Source organism: Hoplias malabaricus, chromosome 2 (genome assembly GCF_029633855.1).
Source record: "Hoplias malabaricus isolate fHopMal1 chromosome 2, fHopMal1.hap1, whole genome shotgun sequence".
Classification (NCBI taxonomy): domain Eukaryota; kingdom Metazoa; phylum Chordata; class Actinopteri; order Characiformes; family Erythrinidae; genus Hoplias; species Hoplias malabaricus.
Genome location: NC_089801.1, coordinates 6,768,133 through 6,788,407, shown reverse-complemented (window position 1 = coordinate 6,788,407; position 20,275 = coordinate 6,768,133). Strand labels below are relative to the sequence as shown.

The 20,275-nt window shown below is 44.3% G+C and overlaps 1 protein-coding gene across 2 annotated transcripts in view; it reads right to left on the bottom strand.

Annotated features, from left to right (window-relative positions):
* Positions 1 to 4,074: 4,074 nt before the first annotated feature.
* ndrg2 (NDRG family member 2) overlaps positions 4,075 to 20,275 on the bottom strand; it is a 33,158-nt gene continuing 16,957 nt past the window's right edge. For both annotated transcript variants that reach the window (XM_066650321.1, XM_066650311.1), the window contains exons 2-16: positions 15,599 to 15,685; positions 13,557 to 13,598; positions 13,352 to 13,457; positions 11,440 to 11,560; positions 11,169 to 11,231; positions 10,872 to 10,932; positions 10,593 to 10,679; positions 10,445 to 10,501; positions 9,671 to 9,774; positions 9,281 to 9,319; positions 9,138 to 9,189; positions 9,014 to 9,061; positions 8,456 to 8,491; positions 8,313 to 8,364; positions 4,075 to 7,350 (exon numbers count right to left, since the gene is read on the bottom strand). In XM_066650321.1, coding sequence (XP_066506418.1) covers positions 7,187 to 7,350; positions 8,313 to 8,364; positions 8,456 to 8,491; positions 9,014 to 9,061; positions 9,138 to 9,189; positions 9,281 to 9,319; positions 9,671 to 9,774; positions 10,445 to 10,501; positions 10,593 to 10,679; positions 10,872 to 10,932; positions 11,169 to 11,231; positions 11,440 to 11,560; positions 13,352 to 13,457; positions 13,557 to 13,598; positions 15,599 to 15,673 — 1,107 coding nt within the window. In that variant the 5' untranslated portion in view covers positions 15,674 to 15,685 and the 3' untranslated portion in view covers positions 4,075 to 7,186. The remainder of the gene's footprint in view (positions 7,351 to 8,312; positions 8,365 to 8,455; positions 8,492 to 9,013; positions 9,062 to 9,137; positions 9,190 to 9,280; positions 9,320 to 9,670; positions 9,775 to 10,444; positions 10,502 to 10,592; positions 10,680 to 10,871; positions 10,933 to 11,168; positions 11,232 to 11,439; positions 11,561 to 13,351; positions 13,458 to 13,556; positions 13,599 to 15,598; positions 15,686 to 20,275) is intronic.

Here is a 20,275-nt window from a genome sequence, read left to right as displayed (position 1 = left end):
ATGCTCCGGTCTCTCCATCACCTGCACTGTGCCCTTAAGTAGGGTTTCTCCTGTGGGCTTCAGACCTTTGGGCTCCTGCGCCGCACTTAAACAGAACCAGTCGACAAACATCATCCATCAGTTGACCTTTATTTAAACTCTGAATACATCAAGGGTGACCCTCACTCACAACGTGGATAAAAAGGAATTGATAAGTTGAAAGAACATGTCGGATAATAAAGGTAAATTTAACAGTAAAAGTAAATGTAAAATAATACAAAATATTAATAATAGAATTACATTAAGAACAGAAAATTATTAAACTAATTAAATGATAAGAAAAAAGAGTGCATTAAATTAAATAAAATCACTGAAATAATAAAAGGATGATCCTAATACAAATAATAACAGCTGGAAAACGAATCAAAATATGAATAATCTTAAATTAACTGATAGATAAATAAATGGGGAAATATTACGAAGAATCAGGTAAAACATTTGCAGCTCAGTGGAGGTGGCCAGCGATAGAAGTTTAAAATGACTGCTGCACTGAATCTAAAAGCAGATTTTTTCCAGTGCAGTGAAATCTCTTGGTACCTGAGAGGTGATCCAGTCGCTAATGACATTAACCCAAAAGCCCAGTGTGTGGAGCGTGGTTTGCCTCCTTCATAAGAATCGCTAAAACCCTCAAAATTAAAGAATCATCCTTCCATTCTGGCAGTCTGTGGAGTGAGTTCTTTAAGTGAAAATATGAGGGACTGCAGCTCCAAAAACATAATGTCACAGTGAAGAGTGTCCTGGAACTCTCAGACACACGTGCGGCGCATGATCAAAAAACCTGCTTCAAATCTCACTCTCAGAGGACAACTCTCAAAATGTGGACATGGGGACATCCAGCTTTTGGAGAGACACAGTGATGTTGTGAATCAAGCGCTTCACCGGGCAAACGGGTCTAAATAGATGCATTATTTCCTACAGAGTGAAAGTTACCAGAGCTCCACACAGTGATGGATGTGGCTTTCAAAATTGAAAACTATGTGAAGAACTGTGTTGTGAATATTATTATTATTATTAATTCAGCAATATTGGTGTTGGATTGTGTGGGTTAATAGCAGCTTGGGGACAGATCACAGCTACTGAATTAACCAAAAAAAGTTAATTTATGAAAGTATAAATAATAATATTTATAATAATAATAACAATACAAATTCCTGGAATAAAATAATATTAATACTTTAGTTTGGGTAAAGATTAATCTGCTAATGTGGAAATCTGGCTCAGTGAGTGCACCATAATTGCACTGATACAGTATATCCACTACGTTTATGAAGTTAACAAGGAATAGAACAAGTCTTAAATCTGTGAATGTGTTTATTTTAACAGAGAGAAAGAATACATTTAAAGAAAGTGATTATGATTGTGTGGTTAAAGAAGAACTGGACAAAGTTGAATTCTTTCCCGTGTTGTGTGTCATCCTCATTATGGGTTATGTGTTTATTAAGGAGTTTTTTGTTTTTTAAAACAAGAACCACAGCATGAAAACCATAGCACCTGTAAAACACACACACACACACACACACACACACACACAAACACAAACACAGTTTATGCATGAGGTGAGGCTGGAAGAACTGTGGCTAGTTCTGAGTACTAAATTAAATCTTTGCCTTGTTTTTACCTGTAAAGTAAAGTTGAGTACAGTGCAGGACAATGGGTGTGGATGAGGATTTGGACGTTGAGGTCTGGGTGGAATTCCTGGTTGAGCTGGTCACTGTGGTCACGTTCACGTTGATGGTGCCTGTGGTATTTACAGAACTGCTGTTTGTAGATGTGACGTTCAGACCGCTGGAGCCCGCTGTGGCGTTCAGACCGCTGGAGCCCGCTGTGGTGGTCAGACCGCTGGAGCCGGATGTGGCGTTCAGACCGCTGGAGCCCGCTGTGGTGGTCAGACCGCTGGAGCCGGATGTGGCGTTCAGACCGCTGGAGCCCGCTGTGGTGGTCAGACCGCTGGAGCCCGCTGTGGTGGTCAGACCGCTGGAGCCGGATGTGGTGGTCAGACTGCTGGAGCCCGCTGTGGTGGTCAGACCGCTGGAACCGGCTGTGGTTGTCAGACCGCTGGAGCCGGCTGTGGTGGTCAGACCGCTGGAGCCGGCTGTGGTGGTCAGACTGCTGGAGCCGGATGTGGTGGTCAGACCACTGGAGCCGACTGTGGTGGTCAGACCGCCGGAGCCCGCTGTGGTGGTCAGACTGCTGGAGCCCGCTGTGGTGGTCAGACCGCCGGAGCCCGCTGTGGTGGTCAGACCGCTGGAGCCGGATGTGGTGGTCAGACCGCTGGAGCCGGATGTGGTGGTCAGAACGCCAGAGTTGGATGTGGTGGTCAGACCGCCGGAGCCGGATGTGGTGGTCAGAACACCGGAGCCGGCTGTGCTGGTCAGAACGCCGGAGCTGGGCGTGGTGATCAGGGCTGAAGAGGGGCTGAGTGCTGGGGACAGAGTGGTTTGGGGGGCACCAGCACTTGTTATAAGGGTGTTTCCTGTAGTTAAAACAAGCAGAGCGGTAGTAGTCTCAACTGATAGTGTGTTTGGGGATGCAGTATCCGTAGGTACGCCTGTGGTCATCTGAGCTGTGCTGGTACTGACTAAGAGAACGACAAGTGGAAAGCTCCAGTGCTCCATCTTCAATCGATGGTGTAGACACAGTGGAACAGAGGAGACAATAGCTGAAGACTTGACCACGGACAAAACCAGTTCTACTTTATGTTCTGGTGATACTACTGATTTTCACTGGATTTCGTTAGTTTCACTGTAGAGAAAAATATATATCTGTAAAGTGTTCCAACTCCCAAAAATGATCATAAAGGGTACATCTGGAGAATCAGTGGAATTCCTTTGTGAACAGCACAGGATCAAAAGATAAAGGCCTACAGACAACAGCCAAGCAGAACTGAATATAAATTATCCAATCATTTTATTACTACTAATGGTTGCTTTTTCATTTTCAGCGATGTTACCTGTGACTGATCTTCAGGTTGATGAAAGATTCCAGAAGAGCACCTATATTTCTTAAAGTACAGGATCCTGACGCCTTAACAGGTCATTAACTCGTAGAGATGGACACTTCTAACCCGTGCTGACACCGGACCCTGGTCCAGCTAAGCACCCTGTGTCTGATCACTGAACGTCGTCAATAAGAACTGCATCAGTTTCCTGACTCCAGCAGACTTTATCTAATCTGTCAATCTATCGTGTCTCCAATGGAGACCCTTGTAAACAATGACATAAGAACGCTAACCCTAGAGCTGGACATTAGTGTGTCCACGCCTTTAGCAACATAGCCCCCATACATATGAGAGAATACGGATTAAGGCTTTGGAAACTTCCTTGAGAAGTGCATTGTCTTGATACTAGAAATAGATATTCATAGGGATTGTTTTAGGCTTTCGTGACCTAGCAACCCCAAACAAGGTGAATAAACACTAACAAAATAGAAAGAGAAGGAAGGCATGGATGGCTAATGACATAGCAACTGCATCAGGGTAGTTACTAAGCAGTATTAGCAACCGCTGTGGACGGAAACCTGCTCATCATTCATGGGCTAATGTTTCCCAAGGAAATATCTAGTGTGTTTACTAGCTACTCTTTAGGGGCATTTCTGCATTCCTTCAGCCACAAAATCATTGGAACAGTTTCATTAAAAAGTTATTTATAAAATTAATATTTTATGTTTTAAATGAAACATTTGAAGTAATTTCCTCTTTTTACTTGGTTTACTTTTCTTTCTTTCTTTATTTTTGTTGTTTTTGAGAAGTTAACTACATTTTGTCAGGTGTTTAGTCCAGTCCAGAGTGTTTAATTTACTCGAAGGCATGTCGGGGTTGAATTTTGAAGCTGATGAAGATTGATTAATAAAGTCAAAATTATCTCTGAAATATCACTCTTCTTTCAGTCAATGTCAAAAGGACCACGTGTTTAAACATGGAAACCAATGCTGTACAAAGATCTCGACACTGATCTATGACTTACATTAAAAAATAAAACTACTAATCAGTTTCGTGGTTGTTAGAAAGAATCTGTAATGACCACAGGTAAACTCATATGATTTGCATCCCCTTTATTAACAACTTTTTTCATTGGTTTATTGTATTACACAGAAGCATGAACCACACAAGAAATTTTGATTGTATTCTGTTATACGTGTAAATTTGTTGTTAATAATATTAATATCCCCCTTCTTAAATACTAATGCTAGAAAAGGTTACACAATGACTAGCACACTGATGTCTAACCTGTGAGAACATCAAGACAGTAACCTAGCACAACAGGAAAATAAGATTAAAAATGGTGATTGAAGAAAAAATGTGTTAAAAAAAGAGCACAAGCTTTCACATTCACACGGCCTCGCGCACACCCCGGCTCACACACTTCTGTTTCTTTTATTAAACTAACAGATCCCCTTCCCTTTTATTTTGTAGTGATTCTGATTAGAAATGGAAATAGAGGAGATGATGTCATCACCTCTAACTATTCCCCTTCTTAACAGCATAAGCTAGGGCTTATGGGCTACAGCAGCAGAATGAAACTAGACCTTGTGTCCTCATGCCCCAGAAATGAATGTTCATCTGCTCCAGCCTTAAACACTAAAAGGAGTCAAAGGAAATCATAAGGAACTAAGGCAGACTTGCAATAACTTGCAGTTTGACTGGGGACACAATATTATCAGACGTTAACTTTTTGGAAGAATTCCACTAGTGAATCTTTTGACCGCATTCTGGTAAGAAGTTCCGGGCAGTGCTAAGCTGAATATAATGGCTTCAACAGTTCAGGTCTCTGGTTTTTGTTGTACTTTGGCTAAATTGCTAAACATGTGGCTAGTATTAGATGTTTTTTTTTTGTTTGTTTTTTTTTTTTTTTTTTTAATCAAATAGTACATTTAGAGCTGGAATAGAGACCGCCAGTGCCAATTTGCTTTTGAAACAGCAGCGGAATAAAAGTGAAGAGAAAATTAAAGACTTTATGGTTAGGGCAAGTGCTAAATTAGAGGCATGTAGGTTAAGTGCTACGGAGCTGTAACCCGTCGGCAGTGAAGGGGCTGGTTAAAAAGTGTGTGGAATTTAAGGATTATTTTCCTGGACAAAAGGAAGTCATCATTGTTAGGAGCGACATCGGCAGGTTTCTGTTACTTATGATTTATGCTAAACCTATTATAATTTGCTCATGATTCAGAGTTTGAAATTTACCCCAAGTAGTTGATAAAAAAACTGAGCTGGTAGCAGCAGGATCATTCAAAACAAAAATGTGGCCAGTGTGTACAGAATTAGCTTAGCCAAGAGAAATTCGACAGTGGAAGAAAAAATGAAAAGTGTCAAAAAAAATAGTATTTTCAAACTGAGCGATCTATGAAAGATTCAATAGCAGCAGATTTGTGGGTTTCTTTGTTACATGTGGCTTGTAGCTGGGTCTTAGCTTAGTCTTGGAAGGGTTCTGCTCTCAGCAGAGAGTCAGTGGCAGAAGCAGAACTCCCAACAAACCAACAATGAATAAAAACATTTTCAGATGAAAATGATCTGTTGCCAGTGGGAAACTGTAAGACTTGAGGGTTAGCATACCTTCACAAATAATTAACTTAGCATTAGCATTTGTTCAAACTTTGATCAAATTCACGGTTCTGCCCAGAGCAACGTCTGAAAGGTGCCGAACCCTCAGCTGCAGCTTTAGGAGGAGGGTCCTCAGTAGGAACATAGGCCTTCCAGAGATACAGACTGATCTCTGTCAGTGACATCACACGACAGGCCCCTCCCCTTGACACTAATAAAAGAACCTTGGCTGAATCTCGAGTTTGTTTTGGGAGACGGAGGACACGTCTCGGAGCACCGGCCCACTCTAACAACATAAAAATCTTTATTAACACAAAACCTACCCGGACGACTTCCAGCTTCTTTTGTATTTAGTAATTTTACCTTGATGCACATGTGCAATGAATTCTGGGTAAGTGAAGGAAGCATTGGATACATCGGGAGCATCCTCCGAACCTCTCTCTGAGAGAAGGCTGCATTTCTGGGCTGTGTGCGAAGGGTCCTTTTTTGGGTCAAAGCTGAGAAACGCAGCCCAGGCTTTGAGAAAAAGCCGGAGGGTTTAACTGGTCACTCTCAAAGCAACGATGACCTTAATGACCTCAAAACAGTGAAATGGAGAGAAACCAGAAGAAAAATGTAAGACAGAACTGTCTGAACTCTGAAGAATCAAAGCCTTCACCCATTTCACTCTTTACACAACACATCCACGACCCGTCAGCGCTTGCATCATCGAGAAGAAAGCAACAATGTGCTTGACTGGACAAGGGCAAGAGAATTCAGGCATGCAGTTCAGATCAGGGTAATACCGCCCTCCATTTCGTACCTAAACCCAACAACCCCCACCCCCCACCCCCCGAATCTTCGTCCCTCTGAACAGCGCGAATGGAAGACATGAGCCGGCTAAAAGACACCAGCAGTTGGCCGAGACTCGCCGCCGCGGTCCACGCCAGGGTCCCATGACCGGAAAAGTACGGATCCTAATACTCTGCCGTCATCTCAGCAGCGCGACTCAAGAAATCAAGAATAATAAAAATTACAAATACGAGAAAAGAAAAAACCCAGAACACCAAAGAAAAAAGTTGACGAACACAGTTTTCTACTGAACTCTTTTCCTCTAGTTTTCAACATTTAATGAAGAGCTGTTATATATTTTTTTTATTACATTATTGTCATTATTAATATAATCATCATCATTAATACTCATATTAGAAGTATTACTATTGGTTAGCACTACGTTTGGGTCTCTACAGGCCCCGCCCACGCCACAGAGGTTAAAGGGCTCTAACGTCTGGCAGACGGCTTTTGTTTTTTTGACGGATGGAAGGAGAGATGTGTTTTCTTTCTCTCCATCCCCCTACGCTGCTCCCTGTGGCTGTTTCCTCCCACGAACCCCTCTGCTCTCGCATCCCTCCCTCACACAGGACAAATCGCTTCATGAGAATGAAATTAAGTTGGGTTTCAGGAGATTCTGGGTTGGTTTCTCCTTCCCACATGCTTTGCTCAGTTTACACGGTACTTTTTGACGAATGGATATGACTGATTTTGTTGTGACTCTCTCGTAGTTGTGCCTCCGCATTCATCCATCCATCTATCCATCCATCCATCCATCACAATCTGCCTCTCACTCCCTTCTCTTCAGCAGGACACTTCCATGGTGTTGGAGGGGCTTGGGGGCAAGTTTCCGCCCTGTGAGCCCTGGGAGAGCGTGCGGGACCGAGAGCGAGAGCCCTCAATGGAGTAAGAGGAAGAGAGGGAGGCGGTACGTGAGCGAGAGAGGCGGGTCATGCAGGATGAGGCCACTGAGAGAGGAGAAAAAAAGAGAGAAATAGAAAAGAGAGAGTTTCACAGAACTGTAGAAAAGAGGTAAAGTTACATCATCCACAGCACACTGAGGCCTTACATTTCACTGAAAGCCCAAAAAAAACCACCTGGTAATGGTTTACACCCAAACAGCTGCTTCTTCTTTTCCAGTCTATTCAGTTACTGCTGGTAGAAGCCGTTCAGTCACAGATCCAGGAGACATTAGCCAACACCTGATAGTCCAGCGAGCTCCTCTGACTGTTCCAAAGGGTTCGATGATCTCTGTACAGTTCCCAACCCTGGCTCTACACATGCACAAATCTGTTCTGCACCACATCGACTGAGATATCTGGTGCAAAGTGAGAGTGCGCGTGTGAACGAACAGAACAGAATTGGAGACTAGCATTCTGATATGCAAATATTGTCCATGGCTTCACATTTTTAGATACGAGTGTGTGAATGTGTTTTACCCTGCATTCACGCTAGCGACAAAGCGACAAGCGGCCAGTCGTTTCCTACTGACGCTTTGTAACCCACAAGTGGTAAGCGGCACTGCGACAGAGCCACAAGCGACAAATCCAGTTCAGATTTTCTCAACATTACGCAAATAAGTTATGATGCAGTGAAGCAACATTCTAAACCATAGGCTGCAGGTCTGAAGTTCAACCAGCTTCTGCTCTCTGAACACACACCTCCCCTGTGATTATTATCTGCTAACTCCACTGTCACAGGTACTCAGGGCTTTTACTCATTTACACATTTACTTCCTAATCGTAATTCTGAAAACTCTGGTGCTCAGGGGATCCTCAGCGAAGTGAACAATTATGTCATTTACAAGAGTTTACATCAAAAACAGTCCGAGAGTAAACGTCTCTCACAGATACTCTGTACTTTAGTGGGAGGGTTGCTCTGCAGGACATCAGCCAAAAGGAAAGTCATGAAATGAATGTGGGCTACTCACTGTATCCCATTCCCTGGATGAAGTACTTGAACGCCTCTGTCAGTTTACTAGGCTGCGAAGGGAAACATTACAAAAGCACATCAGTTAATATCACCCCCATTAAAGCCCTGAAACCCTCGCTCGGTTAAGAACTGTTCCGTTACCTGAGTGAGTTGGGGCATGCCGCCTGCGTCCGCCATCTGCACAACACAACAGAGAGGGGTCAGGGGGAAAAAACTGAGAACAGCTCTCTTACACAACCAAGATACAACAATGAACTTATTTATTATTCGATTCTGTCAAAGAATTTAAATAGTCGACAGAACCAGCCACACACAACACAGTAAACACACAAGCATTATTTTAACATAAATCACAGAGCTACTACAATTCATCTCAGGGTTATTTTGTAAGGCACAGTCTGAGTTAGGGTTCAGACACTGTGTGTTTACAGAGTAAACTGAAGTTAATTTTATTCTCTGGAGATGTGTTGAAGGATCTTTAAATGTGTCGCGTGGTGCAGGGGAGTTTCAAACTGATTTTGATCAAAGATTCTCCAGCTCCATGACGAGGGGGCTGCTCCAGACTGGACAGATTTGATATTTGATTTGATTTTGATAAACTGCAGAATCAAGTCTGGAACATGAACCCGTGAGTGTTTTCGGGGCATTTCTGTGAAACACTGGTTTTTCAGTGGACTGTTCCTTTTAAAAAGGCTCTACCTTCAGGAATGAGGTCGTAGTTGGATCCAGTTTACTGTTGCACTCCACCTGGTGGCAGAAAAAAAAAATGAGCAAAAAAAAAAAAAAAAAAAACACAAACAAAGCATCAAAGAGCAGCACTTACTGCAGCCTCCTCGTACGGAGCCTGGTCTCCTACCACCAGCATCACAGGACACCTGTGCACAGGAGAGAGAAGGTTTAGTCCAATCCGGATCATTCATGAATCTGATCATATGGGTTCTGTAACGGAGCTGAGCTCAGACTCACTTCAGGGTGCTGTTACGATCGATGTTCAGGTCCCGGCGACTGGAACAGAGAGAAAAACATTTACAGGAAGTTACCCTCACTCCATCACTACACTCACACACACGCACACACACACACACACACACACTCTCACACACACACACGTACTTTCACACACACACACACACACGCACACACACACACACACACACACACACACTCTCACGCACACACCCTCACTCACAAACCCTCTCACTCTCTCACACACACACACTCACACTCAAACACACACACTCACACTCTCTCACACAAACACACACTATCACAAACACTCTATCACACACACTCACACACTCTCACACACACACACAAACACACTCTCACACACACACGGTCCCGATGTGAACGCACTTGGAGAAGCTTTTCCAGAAGAGTTCAATGTTGGAGAGGTTGGGAGAGTTAGAGATTCTCTCTCTATTCAGCTGAACCAGCTCCGTGTTGCTTGTAGTTTCCTCCTGAACACACACACACACACACACACACACACGCATACACACACACAAACACACACGCACACACAATGAAGCATTTAAAACTCAGGCTTTTAACAAACAGTAATCATTTTTACAAAGCCAGCCCCCTTCCACACACATACACAGACACAGAAACACACACACAAAGAACACACACCCACACACAGACAACACACACCCACACACAAACACACAGACACACACACACACACGCACAGACACACACACACACACGCACAGACACACACACACACACGCACAGACACACACACACAAACACACAGACACACACGCACAGACACACACACACAAACACACAGACACACACGCACAGACACACACACACCCACACACAAACACACAGACACACACGCACAGACACACACACACAAACACACAGACACACACGCACAGACACACACACACCCACACACAAACACACAGACACACACACACACACACAGACAACACACAGACAAATCAGACCCACCCACACCCACACAGACAGACACACACACGCACACACACACACACACTCAGACCCCCACACAGACACATACACATTCAACACACACACACACACACACACACACATACACACATACACACACACACACACACATATACACACACACAACACACCCACACACACCTGGCTGAAGAGGTGGCTGAGGATCTGCTCGGGGAGGGAGGAGGTCAAGGTGCTGATCTGGAATAAAACAGAGAAGTGAATATTAAGGTGACGGTATGAACCAGTGATCTCCTGACGATGGGCCAGAACCACAATAAACGCTACACACCTTGTGAGCAGCCCAGTCCATCCAGCCACGGGCATTCGGGTCAATGTTGACCAGAACCAGACCTTCCACAGAGTCTGGGTTACTCATCTGAGAAGGAGGGGTGGAGAATAGAGAGAGAGAGAAAGAGAGAGGGGTGGAGAATACAGAGAGAGAGAGGGAGGGTGGAGAATAGAGAGAGAGGGAGAGAGAGAGAAAGAGAGAGAGAGAGATCAACACTCGGGGCCTGTTCTAAAGTTCTTATAAAGGTGGAAATTGAAACTCAGATGAAAGAGCGTTTACCGTGAACCTTGCGAGGACATAAGCTCCGGCTCCAACTCCCACTCCAATCATAGAACGGAAACTGTCCCCCAGACACACACACACACACACACACACACACACAACATACTGTAAGTGTTTGCACATAAAACATTTCAGTTTTAAATATTTTTTAAAATTCAAAACAAAATGGAAGCCGGTGAAGCCTCAGAGCCCAAAGCCGTCAGAGTTTCAGAGCCTGGGGAAGTGAAATGCTGTGTGTTTTAACACTGCACTAAACTTCAGCACATTATCTGCTGCTGTGACTGATCCACTCACTTGAAGTGCTGCAGGACGGCGGGAATCATCTCCGCCAGCTGGTCCATGGAGGCATACTGGTAGCTGGAGGGAGGAGGACACGTCGACTGATGAGTTTTCTGCCAACCCTCAAAATCACAATACCAGAAGCTTTTGGCTTAAAGCGTGGAGAAACATTAGAGGTGTGTGTGTGTGTGTGTGGCAGGTTTTGATGTTGGGGTCTGATACAGGTCTGAGGTCATGGTAAAGCTATCAGCAAAACCTCCAAATAATTAACTAGTAAAATGCATACCCTAGGGGGTAGGGGGCAGCACCTTCCTCCTGCCCCGGGGCATCCACATGAACAACACTGAAGTTCTTCACTATCTCCTGCATCTCCTCAAACTTAAAGAAAGCAGAGAAGCAACTCTTACCTGAGAGAGAGAGAGAGAGAGAGAGAGAGATGGCAGCAAACCAACCACAAAACCAAATGTAAATGTGACAGTTTGTGAGCATGTCAGCTTTCAACTAAATGAAAAGGGAGAGTCAGCTAACTCTTACGAGGCAATGTGCAAAATCTTTCCATGTGACAGTGCTGTTTCTCTTTGCCCGGGTTGCGGTGGTGGTGAAGAAGAAGATTCTATGCCGACACCGTTCTTACGTTTTAAATAATTTTTATTTCACACAAGAACAGGGTCTTAACAAACCTGAATGAGTGTCTGTCAATCCGAAGTTCTCTCTCTTCATCTCATGTCTCTCTCCTTTATATAGCATTGGATTGTTTTTTGTTTAAATGATTTCCTTTGTCTGAAATGGGGAGAGAGAACTGGGGGACATCTGACCTCCAGAAAGATATCTTACATTCAAACATTGCACTCCTATAAACACGGGCATACGACCAAGACCCCATAAACAATGAGGCGCTCACACATGACGAACCCCCAGAACAATAATGCTCTCAGTAAGGTGTACGTGGTACATTTCCTTCCTACGTGACGCACCTTAGTGAAAATTATACTTCAACTGTTAGGAGTGTAGCACTAGAATCAGGATAAATTCATTAATTTGGGGTGGTAATGTCGCATATTGCAGTTTCAAACCCTGTTAAAACACCGCACAGGAAATTATTTTACCACGACAGCCCTACAGAGACCATGCTTCATGACAATCTACAGTGATCTACAGCACCTCAGAGCAATCTAGTTATGTAGAGTACTCTTTTGTAATCTTGTGATTTACAGTACTATGCAATAATTTAATTATCTACAGTACTCTGCAGCGATCTACAGTAATGTAGAGGACTCTGCATTTATCTACAGAACTCTATAGTGATCTACAGTACTCTACTTTGATCTAAAGTGATTTACAGTGGTCTACGGTGACCTACAGTGATCTATACTACTCTACAGTGATCTACAGTACTATACAGTGAACTACACTATTCTACACTGATCAACAGTGATTTACAGTACTCTACAGTGATCTACAGTGTTCTACACTGATCTGCAGTACTCTACAGTGATCTATACTATTCTACAGTGATCTACAGTACTCTACAGTGATCTATACTACTCTACAGATCTTTACAGTGATCTACAGTACTCTACAGTGATCTGTAGTACTCTATAGTGATCTATACTACTCTACAGAACTGTACAGTGATCTACAGTACTCTACAGTGATCTATACTACTATACAGAACTTTACAGTGATCTGCAGTACACTACAGTGATCTATACTACTCTACAGAACTTTACAGTGATCTATACTATACAAAACTTTACAGTGATCTGCAGTACTCTACAGTGATCTATACTACTCTACAGAACTTTACAGTGATCTGCAGTACTCTACAGTGATCTATACTACTCTACAGATCTTTACAGTGATCTACAGTACTCTACAGTGATCTGTACTACTATACAGAACTTTACAGTGATCTGCAGTACTCTACAGTGATCTATACTACTCTACAGAACTTTACAGTGATCTGCAGTACTCTACAGTGATCTATACTACTCTACAGATCTTTACAGTGATCTACAGTACTCTACAGTGATCTGTACTACTATACAGAACTTTACAGTGATCTGCAGTACTCTACAGTGATCTATACTACTCTACAGAACTTTACAGTGATCTGCAGTACTCTACAGTGATCTATACTACTCTACAGATCTTTACAGTGATCTACAGTACTCTACAATCTGTGGTGAAATACTCACTGTCCATTCCCACATCATGGAAGGTCAGAATGGCTGGTCTGCGTGTGTTTCCAGTGCCATGGAGTGTAACATGAAGCAAACCATGTGGAGTCTCAATACTGTGCTCCTGAAACAGACAGAGAGGCCCAAGTTAAACTTAAGCAGCATCTTAAAGGTTCATTGTGAAATGTAATTAAATATGAGGCACATCATGTCAATTTCTGACCTGTCCCTGGTCCAGCAGAATTCTGGCTGCAATCTCTGCCTCCTGCAGAAAGGGAGAGAGACAACAGCTGTATGGAACACACAGTCTCTTCAGCTCCCGAATGGTTAAACTCCTCCTTCACAAGGAGAGGTGACTCTGTACTGAAATCGCCTCTGTCTTGAATTTTTGGAGGGCATTCCTGGCTTTTGATTATAAATGTGTTTATATTTACAACATACAGTTGTTCAGTGAATATATGGAATTTTTGAATTTTTGAATATTTTGGAAAATATATAATTTTCTTGTACTTTTCTTGTTACACAAAGTTTCAGGTGAATAAACACTGCTCAGATCCATTCCCATCAGTCCCATATGTGTGTGAGTGAGTGAGTGAGTATTTGTATATGTGTGTGTGTGTGTTTGTATATGTGTGTGAGTGTTTGTGTATGTGTGTGTGTGTGTTAGTGAGTGTTTGTGTATGTGTGTGTGTGAGTGAGTGTTTGTATATATGTGTGTGTGTGTGTGTGTGTGTGTGTGTGTGTGAGAGTGAGTGAGTATTTGCATATGTGTGTGTGTTTGTGTATGTGTGTGTTTGTGTATGTGTGTGTGAGTCTGAGTGAGTGAGTGTTTGTATGTATGTGTGTGTGAGTGAGTGTTTGTATGTGTGTGTGTGTGTGTGAGTGTTTGTATATATGTGTGTGTGTGAGTGAGTGTTTGTATATGTGTGTGTGTGTGAGTGATTGAGTGTTTGTATATGTGTGTGTGAGAGAGTGAGTGCGTGTTTGTATATATGTGTGTGTGTGTGAGTGAGTGTTTGTATATATATATATATATGTGTGTGTATGTGAGTGAATGTTTGTATATGTGTGTGTGTGTGTGTGCGCGCGAGTGAGTGTTTGTACATGTGTGAGTGAGTGTTTGTATATGTGTGTGTGTGTATGTGTGTGTCTGTGAGAGAGTGAATGAGTGTTTGTATATATGTGTGTGTGAGTGAGTGTTTGTATATATGTGTGTGTGAGTGAGTGTTTGTATGTGTGTGTGTGTGTGCGCGAGTGTTTGTGTGTGTGTGAGTGAGTGTGTTTGTACATATGCATGTGTGTGTGTGAGTGTTTGTGTGCATGTGTGAGTGTTTGTATATAAGTTTGTGATGATTGTGTAACAGTGAATGTGCAAGTGGGTGATTGTGTAACTGAGTGATGTGTGAGTGAGTGAATGTGTAAGTGGGTGATTGTGTAACTGAGTGAATGTGTAAGTGGGTGATTGTGTAAGTGGGTGATTGTGTAAGTGGGAGATTGTGTAAGTGGGAGATTGTGTAACGGAGTGAATGTGTAAGTGGGTGATTGTGTAACTGAGTGATGTGTGAGTGAGTGAATGTGTGAGTGAGTGAATGTGTGAGTGAGTGAATGTGCGAGTTGGTGACTGTGTAACTGAGTGATGTGCAAGTGGGTGATTGTGTAACTGAGTGAGGTGCGAGTGGGTGATTGTGTAACTGAGTGAATGTGTAAGTGGGTGATTGTGTAACTGAGTGATGTGCAAGTGGGTGACTGTGTAACTGAGTGAATGTGCAAGTGGGTGATTGTGTAACTGAGTGAATGTGTAAGTGGGTGACTGTGTAACTGAGTGAATGTGTGAGTGAGTGAATGTGTGAGTGGGTGATTGTGTAACTGAGTGATGTGTGAGTGAGTGAATGTGTGAGTGGGTGATTGTGTGAGTGGGTGATTGTGTAACTGAGTGATGTGTGAGTGAGTGAATGTGTGAGTGGGTGATTGTGTAACTGAGTGATGTGTGAGTGAGTGAATGTGTGAGTGGGTGATTGTGTGAGTGGGTGATTGTGTAACTGAGTGAATGTGTAAGTGGGTGACTGTGTAACTGAGTGAATGTGTGAGTGAGTGAATGTGTGAGTGGGTGATTGTGTAACTGAGTGATGTGTGAGTGAGTGAATGTGTGAGTGGGTGATTGTGTGAGTGGGTGATTGTGTAACTGAGTGATGTGTGAGTGAGTGAATGTGTGAGTGGGTGATTGTGTAACTGAGTGATGTGTGAGTGGGTGATTGACGGACTGACCTTTGCAGTGTCTGTTTGACCCGTGAGTAAAGGCTTGTCCTCCATGATGGCGATTTCCTGCATTTCTGTCGTCATAACGATTCCTTCCTGTACAACAAACAGCAATTTATACACAACTCTACACACACACACACACACACACACACACACACACACACACACACACACACACACACACACACTCCAGGCCCAGCTCTAATCTTCCGTTCATGGCCAGATTTACTGAGAAACTAGACTTTATTCAGCTCACACACAAAAAACATCACAGCACAGAGGCCACCCTCGTAAACGTCCTAAACAACATCCGTATGAACTCGGACAGCGGTAAAACACCTGCGCCAGTGCTTCTCGAGTTTAGTGCTCCATTGGATACTACAGAACTGAGCGTGGCTTTCAGGAACCTCTCTCAGCTGGTTACGATCGTATCGGGAGGATTGCAATGACTTTATCGCTATCAGTGAGTGTGAATCCAAACAAACATCGTTGACCTGCGGCGTTCCACAAGGATCCTCTACCGTTTAATCTCTGCTTGTCACCACTTGGACAAATCCTTAAACATAATAAACAGCCTGGCACAGTTAAGCAGATGACACTCTGATGTATTTAGCTCTGTCACCATCTCTCTCTCTCATTAACACTGTGTAATTGCTTAGAGTCAGTAAATAACTGGATAAGGGACAGTTTCCTTTAAATAAACAAAGAACAGAGGTGATTGTTTTTAGCCGAAAGAAACAAAGACTTGAGGCCACCAAGGCTCTAAAGCCTAAAGACCAGGGGCCTTAGTTATTAAACCCTGTGTCACAATGTTTTCCGGGAACGTTTGCATTAATATACGCTCATTTTGATGCAAAGTGTTTCGTTTTTGCGTACGTACTCGTTATAAATGAGGCCCCAGGGCAGAAATCTCAACGGAATTCTGGACTCAAACCTGAACAAAACGACCAAATAAAGGCAACAACAAAATCTGCATTTTATCACCTCCAGAACATATCTGTGACGATGCTTTACCAAATTCCCAAATTGGAAACACGAAGTCACTGAGAAGTTAAGTCAAGGTCAAGGACAAATGAGGATGTGTGTAGATGGAAAAGACAATGATTCCTGGAGACCTGGTGCACGGTGTGTAATTTCATTGGAATGAAATGGAACAGAAACAAACAAAAACTGAAATGAAAATAAACGAGAGTTACACAGTAAATGAGTCTGATGCAGTAAGATAAGTATGGGTCCAGGTCGCAAGACCATGGGACTCCTTCTCTAAGCTAGCTCCCACTTGGACTCAGGTGAGTGTCCTCCAGCTGGTCTCTCTCAACACCTGTTTCCCCTTCTTCTTCTCCAACCAGGCCCTGCCCCCGGACTGAACCACGTGTGTGTCCAACATATAAGAATAGGCTACACATTTATTCACAAATACCATTAAAACCAATAACAACAAAACCCAACAGAGCATAAAATAACATGAGATAACATAAGCTCGGTAAGCTGTGCACGTACATCAACAGTGTATCTCTATACAGGGTGTGACCGAGACTCCCCCTCCCTGTGAGCTAGCCGTGGGCCCTAAAATGCGCCTTATAGGTGGCCTCTGTCTAATCAACCTTCCTTTACTCTATTGGCTAGCAGAGGGAGCACAAGTAAATCACTCATTCACTCATTCACCTCCAGCACCTGGACTACTGCGACGCTCCCTTAACTGGACGTCCCCAATCCACATTCAGACAGATGTAGATCATTCAAAACACAACAGCTAGAACTCTGACCTGAACAAACAGAACAGAGCACATGGCTCCGGGTCTCAGGTCACTGCGCTGGCCCCTGATTAAACACAGGATTGATTTTAAAGTGCTACAGCTGGTTCATAAATCAATAAACTGCCTAACCCTAACCCTAACCCTCGGGCGGTGTGACAGGACACACTCTGTGCTGCCCCCTGTTGGAAAGAGCTGAGATCTCAGATTATGAGCTGTGTTCTGATCTGTCTGTCTCTCCGGAGGACGGTCCGGACTCCACTTGGCACACGACCACGTTACCGAACTGCAGCAATTCGTGACGTCGTCAGATGCTGCCCCCTGCAGGTCGAGCATGCTCCCCAGAAGCTCCACCAGCTTCATCGGATACAGGCCACAGCAGAGACGAGCACAGGAGAGAAAGAACAACATCAGACATGAGAACACAGCTCTGAGACTCCACTAAGGCTACAAAACCAAGCTCCACAGTCTGATCCCAGGTTCCGGTCAGAACACGGCTCCTGTAACTTCGGGAACTAAAGAAGATAAGCTCATGAACTTTCATACACTGTGTGGCATCCTCTCAGATTACTCCGAGAACCCGAGCAGCACCAGAGACCAGGAACAACTCCATCCCTCGCTTTTTACCGAAAACCTTCAACCTGTTCTTGAGCTCCAGCCGAAGCCTTTCAGATTAATGAAGCATGTTCGCACACTGAGGAAAGCAAAAGTGGAAAATGAAGCCCGTCTCAGCCACAGGCTTCAAGAAAGCACTTGAATTTTACGAGCATCTTCATTGTGTTCAGCAGGGTTCAAGTTTCTCTTCATCCCACTTCTCTGAGAAATGCCCAAGCCTTGTGCTGCAGCAGTAAACAGCTGTGAGCCCGTGGCCATGGGGCAGTGATCTTTACAGCAATCTGTTCTGTTCTGGAGGCTTTCTCTGAACACTTGAGGCTGGAGGCAGAGGACAGAAAGGTGACCTTGCGTCTTTAACAGCTGCAGCAAAGAAAAAAGATAGTGATATTTAAATTAAGAGAGAAGAGAAGCTCAGCCAAGTTTCTTATCAAAGTAAATCCAAACAACGGAGAAGGTCAGGCACTGCCAGAGTTAAGAGAGAGAGAGAGAGAGAGAGAGAGAGAGAGAGAGAGGGAGAGAGAGAGAAAGAGGGAGAGAGAGAGAGAGAGAGGGGGAGAGAGAGAAAGAGGGAGAGAGAGAGAGAGAGGGGGAGAGAGAGAGAGAGAGAGAGGGAGGGAGGGAGAGAGAGAGACAGAGAAGGGGAGAGAGAGAGGGAATATGATCAGTTTGTGTTCTGTGCTTTGGGGGATTGTTATGGCATCGCGAAATTCTCGCTCACTCTCCTCGCAACACACACACACACACACACACCTCTCCACACATGCGTCATGTGGCGATGACCTTCAGCACAGTGAGGAACACTGCTCCCTCCGTCTCTGACTCGAGCCCTGCTTCCTCTTTGCGGAGCTGCCTCGTGGTGCTGGGTGTCTGTTCAGCGAATGCTGGGGCGGCATGTGGGGGACATTTAGAGTTGCAGGGCGGGACACGCCATATTTAGGGGTTATTAAGGAAGTATTTTTAGGCCTCCTGTTACGGGACACTTGGGCACGTTACTCTATGACATTTTTAAACGAGCTGGAGGTCAGTGAACATCCGGAGTTTAGAGCAATAGTCATTTACTGGCCCCAAGAAATCTCCACATTTTTCAGTGTTTTAAAAAGCCTCACAGAATCAGTTCTGGATACAATGGCCAAAATAACGTAAACACAGGAACATTTCTACAGTTTAACGACAGCTACAGTCTGTAAGATCACTGTTTACCAAACACACACACGCCCCGCGGCTCAGTGAAGCGCAGGACGAGAGAGAAACGGGAGGAAAGAGGGATCATTTACGTGTTATTGCTCAGCTGTGTATTTCATTTTGAGGAAGTGAACACCACTAGGAACAAACTTCTGAGTCCCCTCCAAACAAACACATCAATAATGATCTCTGAACTCTGGAGAGAGAAGGAGAGAGAGAGAGAGAGAGAGAGAGAGTGAGACAGAGAGAGAGAGAGAGAGTGAGACAGAGAGAGAGGGAGAGAGTGAGACAGAGAGAGAGAGAGAGAGAGAGAGAGACATTTACCCCCTAGAGCTGAAGAGTGACGCTGCCAGAAAACAGTTTAAACAGAAGCTCCTGTTCTCTCAGGAGCGAATAGTGAGACAGGGCTATTCTCTCAGGAGCGAGGAGTGAGACAGAGCTGTTCTCTCAGGAGCACGAAGTGAGACAGGGCTATTCTCTCAGGAGCGCAAAGTGAGACAGGGCTATTCTCTCAGGAGTGCAAAGTGAGACAGGGCTGTTCTCTCAGGAGCGCAAAGTGAGACAGGCTATTCTCTCAGGAGCAAGAAGTGAGACAGGGCTATTCTCTCAGGAGCGCGAAGTGAGACAGGGCTGTTCTCTCAGGAGCGCGAAGTGAGAAAGGCTATTCTCTCAGGAGCGCGAAGTGAGACAGGGCTGTTCTCTCAGGAGCGAGGAGTGAGACAGGACTATTCTCTCAGGAGCGAGGAGTGAGACAGGGCTGTTCTCTCAGGAGCACCAAGTGAGACAGGGCTATTCTCTCAGGAGCGCGAAGTGAGACAGGGCTGTTCTCTCAGGAGCGCGAAGTGAGACAGGGCTGTTCTCTCAGGAGCGCGAAGTGAGACAGGGCTGTTCTCTCAGGAGCGCGAAGTGAGACAGGGCTATTCTCTCAGGAGCGCGAAGTGAGACAGGGCTGTTCTCTCAGGAGCGCGAAGTGAGACAGGGCTATTCTCTCAGGAGCGCGAAGTGAGACAGGCTATTCTCTCAGGAGCGCGAAGTGAGACAGGGCTATTCTCTCAGGAGCGACGAGTGAGACAGGGCTATTGTCTCAGGAGCGCGAAGTGAGACAGGGCTATTCTCTCCGGAGCGAGGAGTG